At 31.5% G+C, this 16,322-nt stretch overlaps 3 protein-coding genes across 3 annotated transcripts; all 3 read right to left on the bottom strand.

The window, feature by feature from the left end:
* Positions 1–529: 529 nt before the first annotated feature.
* Positions 530–3,434, bottom strand: LOC134228966 (uncharacterized). Its single transcript, XM_062710666.1, has 2 exons — positions 3,305–3,434; positions 530–1,117 (listed from the first exon to the last, which is right to left on the bottom strand). Exon 2 carries the CDS (start codon positions 1,114–1,116, stop codon positions 679–681), a length of 438 nt encoding a protein of 145 aa, XP_062566650.1. The 5' UTR covers position 1,117; positions 3,305–3,434; the 3' UTR covers positions 530–678.
* A 1,173-nt stretch (positions 3,435–4,607) lies between these two features.
* Positions 4,608–5,864, bottom strand: LOC134228965 (uncharacterized). Its single transcript, XM_062710665.1, has 2 exons — positions 5,728–5,864; positions 4,608–5,089 (listed from the first exon to the last, which is right to left on the bottom strand). The coding sequence occupies exon 2, from the start codon at positions 5,086–5,088 to the stop codon at positions 4,651–4,653; it is 438 nt and encodes a 145-aa protein (XP_062566649.1). The 5' UTR covers position 5,089; positions 5,728–5,864; the 3' UTR covers positions 4,608–4,650.
* Positions 5,865–10,264: 4,400 nt separating this feature from the next.
* LOC134228983 (uncharacterized) lies at positions 10,265–11,144 on the bottom strand. Its single transcript, XM_062710688.1, has 2 exons — positions 11,094–11,144; positions 10,265–10,716 (listed from the first exon to the last, which is right to left on the bottom strand). Exon 2 carries the CDS (start codon positions 10,713–10,715, stop codon positions 10,278–10,280), a length of 438 nt encoding a protein of 145 aa, XP_062566672.1. The 5' UTR covers position 10,716; positions 11,094–11,144; the 3' UTR covers positions 10,265–10,277.
* Between the last annotated feature and the right edge of the window lie 5,178 nt (positions 11,145–16,322).

Genomic DNA, 16,322 nt, shown 5'->3' with positions numbered 1-16,322 from the left:
CATTAAACGGAATAATTCATGAAGAAATTCAGTGTGTTAATAAAGACCTCACAATTAATATGAAAAACGTGTCAACAAACAACTTAATGATAGATAGTACTTGTTAACGTATTTGCTGACAAGATCATTGTATCGACTATACAACCTACAAAAACCATAGAGGAAACGCAAGCACCAAATTTTGCAAACATTATTCTCTCTAAAGGATGCTAAAAGATTCAAAACTGTACAATAGATAACAAAAATGCAGGTTTTGTTTATGCCGATAAAATAATTACGAACCATCCAATATTCGATGCATTTTCTGAACGCAATCAAAATTACCATGAGGACAAAACATTGGTTTTCCGGAGCTCCATATTTTTTGCCGTTGCAGAAATTGACAATTTTGACTGGAATTTTTCAGATAGATCATTGCACGTTATCCTGAGCAATTTCATCTATGCAGAGGATGTGAGTAAAGTATTTCACTCTTTTCTTTCTTCTACATTGTCAAATATGATCGTTGGAAACTTACGATGTGTAGCACTTTGTACTGAAATTTTTGGTTTATTTGAATATCGATAACACACTTTTTAATTCAAAAAATCATATGCTAGTCATTTGAAAGTACGAATGAAATAAACACCTATATAGAACAATATTGCTTTCTGAAACTAGTTGAATTTTTTGTTACAATTATTTGATTGTGCAGAGCACCTCATAGTCCTTTGTGTTATGTTCTTTCCCGCCATAACTCATGTAAGCACATTTATGTTGGTACCCTGTAGCAATCTTACACGGAATAAGGCTCCCCGAATGGTGAGCCCGACCAATATAAGTCTCCTTGTCAGTCTTGAACGCAGTATCAGGAACATTTCCGCCGGAAGCACGCTGCCAATCAAAAAAGCCCGAGGCGTTTGTCGGATGGACCAACACCTCGTACTGGCTAATAATCCTCTCTTTACATCCGTACGGAATATGGGCTCCCGGTAAGTGATAGCCACATTTACCAGGCGTCATGATGCCTTCAATTTGCGCCAGGGCAATAAAAAGTGGCCGACCGTCTGCCTCGTACCCTGCTCGTATCGCTCCTTCAGGAATGTGACATCCGGTGGTGGTTACCCAGACTGCCATTCTGTTCAAGCACAGCAGTATAATTATAACAAGAGGCCCATGTTTGCTCATGCTCTTATTTTGTAACTTGTTTTATGGACTTCTTTACCCGATTTACCCTCTTGCTATACCTATCATCCCCCCTATCCCCTTCATGATTTTAATACTGTAAATCTACATAGCAAGAAATTGCTTTCACATAAGTTTCAGCTTTTGACCAAGTGTTTTTGTAAATGTAAGGAATGTTATAAATTTTTGTGTGAATTTTAGTCTATGTAAAACTTGGATTCCCATATTTTGGCAAGAAGCCTACCCTTTATGATAAAATTGAATATTCCTAAATAAGGATGCTTACACATAATCAAGTCAAAATTTCCTTGAAACAGCAGAAAAACTGAGAAAAAAATTCCTAAAACATTTTTCCTAAATATATCTATGTAAAGAATTGGCATACCATTGTGGCCCCGGTCACACCCGTAGTGTTATTTCATAAAATTTAATATTACTGAACAAATTCAGTGTGTTAATAATATAACAGTTTATTTCCTGTCCCAGTGGTTCTTGAGAAGATATTTTTAAAGATTTGATCAATATATTTCTATGTAAAACTTAAAAAACCATAAAGGAAACGCAAGCACCAATTTTTGCAACAATTATTCTACACTACCCCAGAATGCTTCCAAGATTTTTACTTTGCTAAAAAAAATGCCCAGTGGTTTATGCCAATAAGATAATTAAAATTTGTATCTATACATTTCTATGTAAAACTTGAATTCCCTATTGTGGCCACGCAACCCCGGAGCTCCATGGTTTTAACAATTTAAAATTGACAATACCCAAGGAATTTTTCCACATAAGTTTCAGCAATTTCATCTGGCCCTGTGGTTCTTGAGAAGAAGATTTTTAAAGATTTGTTCTTTACATTCTATGTAAAACTTGGAATTCCTATGAAATGTGGCCACTTTGTACCCCCGAAATTTTTGGTTTTAACAATTTAATATCTAACACACTTTTTATTCAAGGATTTTATCCACAAGAAATAATATGCAGTCATTTGAAAGCCCAGTGAAATAAACTTACAGAAGAAGATTTTTAAAAATTTGTTCTATAAATTTCTATGTGAAATTTGGATTTCCTATTGTTGCCCCGCCCTGCCCCCGAGGGGTCATGATTTTAACAATTTAATATCTATACTATCCAAAGATGCTTCCATATAAGTTTCAGCTTTCCTGGCCCAGTGGTTCTTGAGAAGAAGATTTTTAAATGACCCCACCCAATTTTTGTCTTTTGTAGATTATCTCAACACCTTGTACTGGCTGATCAGCCCTCTCTTTACATTTAAACTCCCCTTCCCCTAAGGATATCTTTGTACCAAGTTTGATGCCTTCAATTTGCGCCCATTGGTTCTTGAGAAGAAAGTGGCGAAAATGTGAAAAGTTTACGGACGGACAGACGGACGGACGACGGACAAAATGGTGATTACAGAAAAGCTCACTTGAGCCTTCAAGCTCAGGTATAATTATGAAAACGTTAATATTTAGAGTAGTCTTTATATTAACTAAATAATAAAATAAAATATTATTCTATGCTTAATTTATATAGCGAAAAAAAAAATATGAAAATTTAAATATTACTGATAATTTTACAAACAGGATTTTGCTGTATCCTGTACAATTATGGCTGAGCTATAGTTTCCTCTTTTGTAGTATTTATATAACAGGAAGATACTAGTAGTTCACGTGAATGTGTAAATTTATGATAAAATAATAACTTGCTAATGTAACACTATATTAAAAATTTATCTTTCTACATCCCGAATATATAATTCCAGTTTATCTTTTTAAAAACTGAACCTTAAGAAGAGTTCTGCTTAATATTGTTAATAGGTGGAACATTAATTTCAAGAGGAAAAAATATTTTAATATCCATACATTCAATCGCTAGCATTGATCATTACTGAATAATTATGTACTGTGAGCTAATTTTTCAAGTTCCTCCATCAAGAAGTATAGAAGTTAAAAATAAGTACACTTCCATCAAACTTAAATATTATGGAATCGTGCGCCATAATAATGGCTTCTTCTGCTAATTTTATGGTATTTGTGAGTTAATCATAATGATAAAAAATTGTATGTAAATACGACACTAAGATACGTAGATCCTTGTTCACCTCTGTTTGGTGTTAATCAAAATAAAAAAAAATACATACCTATCGATGGACAAGGGTTTGTACAAAACAAGCGCGAAAAAAAATATGTAGGAATGTTAATTTAAAATCACTAGTTTTGAGTGTCAATGTTAAATGGAATTTATGATATTTCCTCCTATACCGAAATAATAAAGATATATACCAGTATTTTTTTTACACGATTTTAATCACTGAAGGAAATAATATATTAGATTTAGACAGAAGTAGAGACAAATTTAGCAAAATGTACTTAAAATATATCGTTTCAATAATCTCTGATCCAAAATTTCCAATATTGTATTCCCTGTTCTAAATTAGCGATAAGGAAACAGGGGAAATTTAAATATATATATAGCTGCATTGAAATTGATTTTTCAGACTGAATTCCCACTCAATATATTGAAGATTGATATGGACTGTGACGTAGAATTTACAGATCAGTTACTCGATCATGACAAGGAGACACAGGCGCTTGACGTTTTAACCTTTCTTTTCATAAATAAAAATATCCCCATATACTATTATTATAGTACAAGGGATATTTTTATTTATGAAAGGAAAAGGTTAAAAACGTCAAGTGCCTGTGCAAGGAGTTTAAAGTGGGTGAGACCGGTCAATAGGGGATGTTTTTTCTCCATGACACCTGATCCTGCCTCAGGTTTATTTGGAAATCCGTGTTTTTTCTGCTCCTTATTTGTATTGTTTTAATTTTACAGTGTATTTCCTTCTTTTCACTTCACATTTTTAATCATATCATTCAATAAAGTGTATACTCTATCATAATTCCTCCTATGACATCAGATGCTCTTTCAGTCATTTTCAGGGTAAATGGGAAAAAAACGATTTTTGAACATTATGTTGCTTATTGAAAGAACTTTGTAAGTAACAGTTGCCCTCACACCATGACCTTGAACTTGAGATTTTATTCACTTTTAAATCTACTTTAAAACAATATGTATTGTTTTTTCTCTTTTCACGAACAGAAATGGTTTGGAAGATATGTTGCACGTAGTAATAACTCTATCATGAGGGCCTCTGATTCACTAACTTTCTATTCCATCTTTGTACTTATATTAAGAAAGGTTATAATGACAAAAAGAAGATAAACATCATCTTTCTTTCACTTTTCCAGAACCTAAAAACTTCAAGTTAAAATGGAAAAAATCTATAAACTTTTATCTACATTAGTGTTTTTGCTTATTTCAAATTCAAAGCTTAAATTTTATAAAAACTTGATTCTTTTTATAATGTACAAGAATTTTTACTATGTATTATTTTTACTCTGCTTTTCAATAGATATCAAGTTCATTTTTATTCCTTCGAAATTTATTTTTATACTTTCACGAAATCAGAATATTGTTCCCAAATTATTTCATCTGACACAGAACCTCACATTCCTTTACACTGATTTCTTGGCCCCCGTGACCGATGTATGCACACTTGTGAGGCTCAGAAGAAGCAACTTTCCCTGGCACTAAACTCCCCTGGTAGAAAGCTCTCCCAACATACGTATCATTGTCGGTCCTATAGGCATTCGGTGGCACGTTGCCGTTAGAAACCTTCTGCCAATCTAAAAATCCAGGATTACCCGAGGGATGAACCAACACTTCGTACTGTTTGAAGATTTGTTCCTTCATGCCATATGGAATATGAGCTCCAGGAAGGTGATTTCCACATTTTCCAGGCGTCATGACGCCTTCAATTTGTGCTCGGGCAATAAAAAGTGGTTTCCCATCCGCCTCATATCCACCCCTTATTGCCCCCTCTGGTATGTTTGACCCGGTTGTTGTAACCCAAACTGCCATACTGAAATTTGAAAAAAAAAATAATATACTAACAATAGAAGTATATAAATTGAGAATGTCAAATGGACATCAGTTAAATTGCTAGCAGCATGTCTGTGGTAGAATTTAATTTTTCAAGAACTATAGCCGTGTGTTTGCGGGAGGGGGTCAAATGTACGAAAATAGGGGAAATATTTCAAAATTTACAAAAGTACAGGACCATGTGTACAAAACTTAAAATGAAAGCACCATTAGTAATAAAGATTTTCTTCCAAACTTGGATTAAAAGTTGGAAACCTAGAAAAGTTGGATGGTACTTGGGGTAACTTGATCTGATACTATGGGTTAAATTTATTTCCGAAAAAAGTGCCTGTTAAGAATACATAGAAATGAACGAACAACAAGTGTACACATTATAATTATGAATTGAAACTTTGTACACACAAAACAATTTTTAAGTAAAGTATAGATATTATAAATGTGAGTAATTAATTAAAATAAATTCAGTAAATGAGATTGCCACTATGAATTTTATGAGTATCGTTTTGTACTTTAACTTTTGGTAAACTAGGGTATTCTAATACGCGGTTAAAATAAGACATTAAAAATTCAAAACTTTCAAGAAAAAAAATCAAAATCTCAAAAGAAAATGATACAGACCTTCAAATGACCAGTGTATGAACAGATGCAGAAAATTTTAAGATTGCAAATAAAAAGTTGCATATTTTTATAATTTGGGTTATTTCCTTCTTTTACAAATGATTTATTGATAAACAACAAATGTCTTTGAGTTTTCCAGAGACAAAATAGCAAAATAATTCAAAAATATCATGCTTTTTATAGCATTAAAGGAAATTCCTAGTTATATGTTCCCTGTTTTGTGCTTGAATACAAGAGGAGGAATTATTATTTCATGTATCTAATGGATAAAGATTCAAGCAATTACAGTGTATCAATGTTCAACTTCATTTGTTCAAGTTCGTGTTCATTTTATTCACCCAAACCACGATTGATAAATGGGGTTCAAATAACAAAATTATATACATTATATATACAACTGGTCAGAGGTATATAATTTATATGTAACATAAAGATGATATATGAATGAAATAGGAAAGAGTTGGATAAAAAAGAAAGGGAAAATATATCAAGTAGGAGAGAAAACATCGTAATTTTTAAATCTGTAATTCAACATATTTCAATTATAATTTGATGATTTGGTCCGTTCAAAACTATGCATTTCGGGAAGGGAAAACATAAAATAACAAAGCAGGTGTGGGTCATTTGAAAAGCACATTTCTTTCTCTCTTTTTTTTTTAATTTTTATATTTTCATTTAATTATAGTAATATATTTCTAATGATTTTCTCATTTCTGTCATGAGGCCTGAAAATAAATTTGTATAAATGGATAACTGCATCTTTTCAGACGTACACAAAATGCAAATATTTACTAAATCTAGAAACAATTTACAGTCTGAACCTAATTCCTTGTTAAAATTTATCAATTATCATGAAATTCAAAGTTTCATGTCAAAAAGATTTTCAAAGCTTGTGTTTGAAACAGAGACATTTCTTTCGTGTACAGGGCATTCCTACTTATTTTCAGTACAAGGTACCACCAAACTCAATTTCAGCCACACCCACTCCAAGCCAGTATTTTTATCAATTCATCATTCATTAACTGCTTCAATAAGATATATCTCACTTCTAGAGACTTCCCTCTTTTCTAACATATCGTTCAAGACGTCTTTGATCAATTCTCTTCATTGTAAAACACTTATTTATTCCTCGAAAATTACCTTACGACATGATAAAACTTTAGACATGTCAGATGGGACAGACAGTAGAACTTCCGGTTATTTATAGATAGTGCATGGTTAAACCAGGGACTTCTGATTTTGTGAAGCACCTGGTTTCATCCTACACTACACCAATAACCGGAAGTTCTTGTATCCAATCTAAATTCTTAAAATTTAAAGGAATAAACTGCTAGAAGCGAAGATGTCTTATTAAAGCAGGGTTAATTGATCGATGTATTGATAAAGTACTGGCTTGAAGTGGGTTTGGCTTAAATTGAATCAGGTACCGTTTGGTAAAAATAAGTAGGGTTCATCTGAATACCAAACAAGCGCCTGTTTTAAAACATCTATTTTCTTTTCTTTTTTTTCTTTTCTTTTCTTTTTTTTTTTTTAGAAAAAAGACATACTAGGTGTTCATTTAAGCATTGAATTCATATTTTTGGATGTCTTCGGTCCTATAACACACCTGGCCGTGCCGATAAATTGAATACCGCGCGTTAGCATCCAAAAATATGAATTCAATGCTTATATTTACATTCTCTAATTTTCCTTCTTCATAATTGCTTATTTCGTTAATCTTAAATGTGAATTTAGCGCCCTTCAAAACTGCCGTGGGAAATAGGTGTAAGAGTCGTGTGTGACGTCAAATGACGTTAAATGACGTTGCAAAGTTAAATAACGCAAACATTACGAGGAAAAAGTGACAAATTAATTTCTAACGCACATTACGTTAATTTTACGTTAATTTTTCAGGGGTGTAGTTTTTCATTAAATTGAAATAAAACATTTTACATTTTGGTGTTCCGAGAGTATTGAAAATGCATATAGTTCCTACTGTGTATTCTAACGCGCGCTGACAAGGTTTCCCTTTGTGATATAGAAATTTGAACGTCGTAGATTTCTTACGGATTTCATAAGGAAAATTAGACTGAATGTAAACATTTAGAAATAAAAAGAAGGAAAGAGCAAAAAAGATTAATTTTGTTGAGATCAATCTGCATAGAATTCACACTAAACAGGTGTAAGGATAGATATGGCACAAGTTATCTCTACGAATTTCCGCCAAGGAAAGAGGACTTAGTCAATAGCGATGATCTTCAACTCGATTTCTAGGTGTTCGAAGACGACGTATAATCTATTAACAATAGTTATTTTCACTCGTACGTTGACACTATATATCCCCGTGAACTTGAATTAAAACCGACACATAGTTATGTGCATCATATCTGGATATTTTACTATGAAAAGACGTTAATGATAACCTAGCAATCAAGTTTTCTGATAAATATAATGACTTCAACTTTTCAATCGTCAACTTCCCTTAGATATGTAGCAATATACCCTAATAATCTAAATTCGGGGTAATTATTTCTCAATTGTTTGATATATACAAGAGCATGTTCAACTCACGAACATTTTTAAACGAGGTAAGTAAATGACAAACAAATTTATGGAACAAGAATATGAACAGACTCGTTTAAAGTAATCATTTTGCAAATTCTATGGTCTATGCAATGACCTTTTCAGCAAATATCTATCATTAAGCCCAATGCTAATGGATGTTTTTCATACTACATTGTAATTGTTAGGCTATAATTTACAAACTGAATTGTTTAGGGATTTTCCTATTCACAGGAGCACCGACGGGTGTGACTGGATGATGAGGTTTAAAGCTGAAAGTCCATTTCAAAAATACAAATTTGGAGCAGAGCAAACAAGAACAAAAAGACCAGAGGTGGGATAAGATTTAATCAGGTGCCATGGATCGAGTAGTGTACCGTGAGCTTATAATTCGGGGAACGGGAAAATCTGTAGAAATTTCAGTGTGTACATAATGACGTGGCAATAACAAAATAACAAATCATCATTCAGCATTTGACCCAGTAACAGATTGTGTTTCTTCATTGGGTCATTTCGTCTATAATAGAACTGGTATAATGAATTCGTAAAAAATACTGTTGAGATCTTTGCCTATATATTTTTTAAAGGATCTGATAAGATAAAGAGGTTAAACTTCAATTATATATATTTTTTCAGTGAAATATCTTAAAAAGTTCAAGAAATTTGATGAGAGAACAGCTATAATAGGATAAGGAGGACATACTAACTGAACCAGTAAGAAGATGGGCGCATTTGGCGAGTGATCTGCAGGAATCATTTGTACGAAACATTTATGGTTTAAATGTCCATGATTTGGTTGGCTGAACATAGCTGGTCAGATTTTACGAACACGTCCATAGGTTTTTTCATTTAGTTTGAAAGACCTTGTGAAATTTTAACATTTATGTCCGTTTTTCCTAGGGGTTACAATAACATTAGTAATGTTTCACAAAAAATAAACACCTAAAATATTTAATGCATAGATGCATAATACTTGTTCATGTACATTATAGATTAGAAGATTAAAATTGATTTTGCTCGAGAACCAAACTGAACCAAAATTTATCTAATTCAAAATTTTAATACATCAGTACATAAAACGAAACAGACAAAATAAATGGTTGTTTGCATGAAAAAAATAACGCCCTTTGCCAGGCTCGAACCAAAAACTTTCCGCTTCGAGTGTACTGAACATGGGCCCAACTTACTGAGCTATCACCGCTACATGAATAGAGTTGATTTTAAAAGGACAAAGAAGCACCACATTCACACATTTGGATTTTTTGGAAAAAGTTAATTTTTCGTGGTCTCTGGGTCTTCTCTCCATTTTTTAAAAAAGTGTATTCGTTTCTTTGAATTAAAATACACAAAAATAACGTTTCAAAATCATGGAGAGAAGACCCAGAGATAGAAAAATTTAAGAAAAACGTGTTCAAAAATGTACCATTTTGTACCAAATGTCTGATTTGGCCAATTTTCAAGTTATTTTTTTAGCAAACGAAAGCTTAATTTCGGGAAAATATTTTCCTTTCCTGTTGCACAGGAATCCGATAAATTAAAAAAATTATAAAATTTCATGTGACATGTCAATAAAATTTTCACTTTTCAATTACGCCCAGATTCCTGCCAAATGCCAATCAAAAGCGCCCTCGTTCTTTATAAACTATGGGAAATATTTATTGTCCATTTTTTTTCCTCATCTTACTGGCTCTTCCTCCTTAAACGATGCTTAAAAACTAACTGCATTTCAATTATGAGGAAACTGTGAAATCACAAATTTTTTAGGAGTTCAATTATTAATGTTTTCATGAAAAAATCCTGGAATTTATAAGAAATATTAAAATTTCAAAATACAATTTAGTTGTTCTTAAACCACAATATCAAATACCCTCGAGGCAAATATTTTTTCCTTCCACTAAAAATACCCCTCAATTTAAATAATTTCACAGAAACTGGTGTTGTTGTCTACACAACATTAATTCTTTTACAAATATCAATTCATGAAAGCGTTCATAAATTTTCGCACAGTTTTATTTTAACTGACAAAGAACCTCATAATCCTTCGTACTAATTTCATTCCCTCTATAACCAATGTATGCACACCAGTGAGGATGTCCCGTGGCAATTTTCCCTGGCAATAGATTTCCTTGGTAGAAAGCTCTACCAATATACGTGTCTTTGTCCGTCTTGTAAGCATTTGGCGGCACCTTGCCTTCGGAAGCCCTCTGCCAGTCGAAAAAATCGCGACTTCTTGTTGGATGGACCAGCACCTCGTACATATAGGAAGATTGTTCTGTCATGCCGAATGGGAACAGCGCTCCAGGAAGGTGAAATCCACATTTTCCGGGCGTCATGATTCCTTCAATCTGTGCCCGAGCGATAAAGAGAGGTCGACCATCAGCCTCAAATCCACCTCTCATTGCTCCTTCTGGTATGTGCGACCCAAATGTTGTTACCCAAACTGCCATTCTGATTGAGAAAAACAATTTGATGTAGCATGGCTTTGCACTTAAATGTTAAGATGATTAGGAATAAATAATCTATTCAATTATATGCTGTGAAATATTGTGGCAGGTCATGTGCATACAGTAGGGTGTGTGTGTGTGTGTGTGTGTGTGTGTGTGGAGGGGGGAGGGTTGTTAAAAATTTCTTTAAAAGCAAAAAAGTAATATACAGTGTAAGTCACATAAGGAATCCTATCTATACTGTTCTGACACATATCGTTGAGGGACTAACATTATTTTCTACATATCTTCATAATTAACATTCAAATATTACAACATTAGAATGCGAGTGGTGAAAAGACATGCCTTTGAGAGAATTGGAGAGATAAATTTTGTACTTACACTAGGTTCTGCAATACTGACAGTGGGAGCTATTATTAATATGACAAGATACCACCACAAAAAGGAAAAAAAATCGAAACTTCTTCCTCCTTTTGTATTTACTTGTAGACCGTTAAGAACACGCACTTGTTATTCATAGATTATCTTGCTTTCAGGAAACTGGGGAATTTTAGAAGTATTTAATATTTCTAAATTTTACATGATGTGAATCATGGGTTTTATATTGATATTGAAAACTGTATGCTAATGAAATCGATTTGGTAAAAGGAACAAATTAGGGTGTATTTATTAAACATGATACTTGTTCAGCCCCAAGAAGGAATTAATAATACCCAAGATTGGAAGAAGGGAGAGAATTTGTGTTATATGTCTAAATGAAGTTTATAAAACCCACCGTAAATTTACCAAAGTAACACAAATTATTGAGACAATGACATTTTTAATAATTTCATAAAATTCAAACATTGTATAAAGAAAGTATAAAATAATTATGCAAAATTTCATATAAATATAAAAGTTTCGAAATTGATAAACATGCATATGTCATCGACCCGGAGCAGCATCGCTAATTTAACGTAGTAAATGGTTTTGCATGTAAAACGATGCAAAGTTTAATTTTTTTCTTTGTTAACATATAACTTTACATCAACCAGTATCTTGTAAACTATTCAAACTTGAATGGCATTGCAAAAATTTTCATTTGTGGGAAAGGATGACTTATAGAATCATGCAGTGCCGATTTAAACGCGGGTCAACGAAATACCGTAACGATTTAATAAAAAACTGATGGTTGTCTGGAGCTTTTGATTTTACTATTAATTTTTTTATATCAATATTTCTAAATTTTACATGATGTGAATCATGGGATACACAAAATTTTATATTGATATTTGAAAACTTTTTTCGCATGCTAATTTTTTAAATCGCTATTGGAAAAATTCTAACAAATTAGGGTGTATTTCTTAAAACTGATTATTTTCGTTTAGCCCACAAGAAGGAATTAATATTTTCGATACCCAAGATTGGAAGATGCAGGTAGAGAGAATTTGTATTATATTTCTTTTAAATTCTAAGTTTATAAAGCCCACCGTAAATTTACCAATGTAACGTTATCTATAAAAAATATGTTTGCAAAGCTCCTATATTCGTAGGTTGTATAGAACTTGTAACTAGGAAATGGTATTCACACAACCAAACATAGGCGTCAGTACCAAATGAAAAAAGAATTTAATTAGGAAATTGAAATAGAAGTGTGGTATCTATAATTATAGTTCTTCAGTACATCGTCTGAGGCCTTCAGATACTGTATCAGATATTCCAAAAAAACCCTTTTTAACATAAACTTCCGATGCGACCCTGAGAAAAAACAGCAAGGAAGAATTTCTTAATGCTGTTTATGAATTTTTTTTTTTACAATAAAATTGATCAACATCAGTTATCAACACTATAAATGGTAAACAATGGGGAGAATTTCTTGATCTTTTCTTTAAAACAAAAGGGAATATTAAAATTGTAAAGTTGTGTGCCTGTTCAATTTAAAAGGGCTCATGCGCCACAACGTTCACCCATGCCCCTCTCTTCTTTATGGGCTTTCTAAAACTTAATATGAAATATGTGGAGTTAACGAACAGCATTCGAGCTCAGAAGTCCATTAAACAATACAAAATAGGAGCGAAACAACCACGGACCTTTAAAACACAGAGGTGGGATCAGGTGTCATGGAGGAGTAAGCATCCCCTGCCGACCTGTCACGTACGCCATGTGATCCTTGTTATGTTCGGGAAAAAAGGAAAAATCAACTCAGTTTGTAAATAATGGACTAACAATCAGTATGAAAATAGTCAGTCACCATTTAACTCAATGATAAATTGTATTTGTTGACAAGGTCATCTTTTCCTAACAATGTTCCATCTTAATTTTAAGTGGTTTCTGAATAGACATCATTGGAATGCTTAAATATCAATATGAGTAATATGGACTTGCAGTTAGAAAGCAACATAGAACAGAGAATTGTTTTCCTGTATACAGGCGTGATATATATAATTAAATCCTTGAATTCAGTCAACTCTTATCCGAAGTCCATAATGAAAAAAAAACACCACTCATTGTTATATTTTCAAAAAAATCATTGGTTCTTTAGTTCTTTGGATATTTCTCTACTCCTTTCGTTTTTTATACATAATTTAACTTTTTTAGGAAGCATCCACGTATGAATACCTTTTCTGGCGCAATGGTTCTTAAAATTTTTTTTTAATAACCCCATCTTATTTTTATCTTTTCTTGATCAACTATGACATCAAATAGAATAAAATGTAATATGCACTGTGCAATATCATTTTTAATAAATTCAAGTATTTTAAACAATATATTTTACCACAATAAAGTATTTTAAAACTATATTTGCATTTTATTTTCGAGATTCCTCATCTGACTTACCAAAACAGATTTTCTTTCTTATTACTTCATTGTCTGAATATTTTTCTCGGATAAAACGACACACTCCCTATATATACATTGATTAATTTGTTAAAAATTTTTTATGAATTATAGTTAAACAAGCTTTTTTTTTTCAAATTATGATGTATTCTATTAAAAAATATCAGATGAAATATTAGTAATATTTTGTCGTAAATTTAGTTACAATTTTTATACATGTTTACAAGCATAATAGAAAAGGAATAAATAATGAGGAAATTAGACAGAGATCAGGTGCTACGGAGGAGTGAACATCTCAAGCTGACCGGTCACACTTGCCGTTTGCTCCTTTTTATGTTCGAGAAAAAAAACGGAAAAAATATGTGGACAACTCAGTGTGTTAATAATGACCTAACAATCAGTATTAGAAATTCAGACAGCATTTGACTCAATGATAAACTGTTTTGGTTGACAAGGTTATTATATCAACCATCTTTTCCCATTAAAATGTGACCACCTACCATGTTTCATCTTAATTTTAGGTGATTTCTGAATGTATACATTGTCGGGATGCTTAAATATCAATTATAACTGATATGGCTTTGTAGTTAGAAATAAAAAAAGAGGGGAAAAATCTTTTTTCTTTATACAGGCGTCATATATAATTTGATACACATATTTTATATGTTGACAAATAATTGGTTTTTTAATTATTTTAATAATTCTGGATTCCTTTCCTTTTTTAAAAATATATTTTAGCTTATTTTTCAGGAAGTGCCCGCGTATGTTTCATCTTTTAATTTCTGGCGCAATAGTTCTTAAGAATTTTTTTTTTTTAAATAACCCATCTTATGTATATCTTTTCTTGATCAACTATGGATTGACATCAAATAGAATAAATTGTAATATGCAATATACGACATACTTTTAATAAATTCAAATATTTTAAACTTTATATTATACCATGATAAAGTATATTTTAAACATTATATTATACCGTGATAAAGTATCATTTTAAACTAAATTTGCATTTTATTTACCAAAACCAATTTTGTTTTTCATTACTTCATTAACTTGAAATATTTTTCATAAATAAAACGGCACGCTCCCTATATTAACATTAAGAACTACGAATTCCCGCCTACATTTTGCATTAAATTTTAATGGCAATCTGGCCATTAAATCTTTGTTTAATACAAAGAACAGTTCTATGGTAATTGATTAATCATTCTAATTCCAGTGCTAGATAGTAAATTATCATTAATTCCAGTTCTTGAAAAAAAGGGGGGTAGACGATATTTTCTAGTGAAATCGAACTTTCAAGGATCACCATATTTTGAAATAGTTTTAAATATGATAAAATGTATCTAATATCTTTTCTTATGTTTTACGCAAATAATTAAAACATATATTAATTAATAAAATACAATTATTTAGTTGTAAATAGCTTTAAAATTGGTGAAAAATCCGCATTTTTTTCGTTTTTTGTCTATAAACATATGTTCCCCCCCGTGAAACACCAAAAGCTTTGGCATAAATTTGTAAAATGAGAGTCCATATTACCTGTAAAATGGAATTTTTGTTTCATGGGGAGGAAAGATGTTTTAAAAATATTTTCCGTTTTCCGTTGATTTCTATAGTAAAAAACACAAGTTTTGCCAAAATTATAGATTTATCTCTCTTTGATATCCCAAATAAGTAACGTTTTATGAAAATTCATATAATTATCTATAAAAATTTTGAAAATCATTCTTATTTGTTAACTTTTGAAAATTGACTTAGAGGTAGGCGGGAGAACAATACTATCGTTCGTGGTTCTTTATTTGTTTCAAAATATAAACTTTTTATGAATTATAGTTAAACAAGCTTTGTTTGTCTGAAATTATGATGTATTCAATTAAAAAATAGCAGTTGAAATATTGGTAATATTTTGTCGTAAATAATTTAGTAACATTTTGATTTTAATACATGTGTACAAGCATGTGGAATTTGACTTTGAAACTGCATGAAGATAAAGATACATTCACTTGAAACAAATCTTGAATGGGCTGCTTTCTAAGCTTTTCCTTTGTGCCAAATTATAACAAATCTTAAATTGAGTTATTTTTCTTGCCTAACTAAAGTGTTCAGAGTAATAAATTGAAATTTGTATCCTTGTAAGCAAAATTTACACGAGTATGGATTTTCCCTGAATGTTTTTCTTAGAAGTAATTATATGCAGTTGAGAGAGGCAGAAGTGCCAATTGATTTTAGGAAATCCTTTCATCAAGTCTCTTTATACTGAACCAAAGCTGATATTTCATATTAAAAAGATTATCAGTTTTTGTGCATAACTTAAAATAGAAAGTGTTAAATTGTCAGTTGTTGCAATCTTCGATCGTTTCCATTTGTATTTTATAATTTTCAATTTTGCATTCTACATTTTGACTAATGAAATCCTTCGTAAAGAAATAAAGAAGCATGTTAAGTGTAAAATAAATTGACACTCTTTTTTACTTTGACATGCAAATAAAATATTTATATCTAGTAAAATATTGAATTAAGAAGCAAGTGTCATTACATCTATCTTTTTCTATATTTTCGTGTATGTCGTCGGTAGTCTATTATATATAACTATTTTTATACTCTATTTTCTATGTTTTCAGTTTGCCCAATCATGATAAGGAACATACGATGTAAGTGACATTTCGTCAGGAAATGCTTACACCTGATCCGACTGGTGTTTTCACTTTGTTTTGGTTTCAATGAACATTTAAGATAATATTTTTTGCTCGTTATGTTTAGATTTCATGAAGAAAAATTATTTATTCCATT

The sequence above is a fragment of the Saccostrea cucullata genome, unplaced genomic scaffold (genome assembly GCF_032062105.1).
Source record: "Saccostrea cucullata isolate Sc308-1 unplaced genomic scaffold, CSIRO_AGI_Scuc_v1 ctg59, whole genome shotgun sequence".
Lineage (NCBI taxonomy): Eukaryota > Metazoa > Mollusca > Bivalvia > Ostreida > Ostreidae > Saccostrea > Saccostrea cuccullata.
The sequence above is the reverse complement of the archived record's forward strand: the minus strand, read 5'-3'. Positions and strand labels throughout refer to the sequence as shown.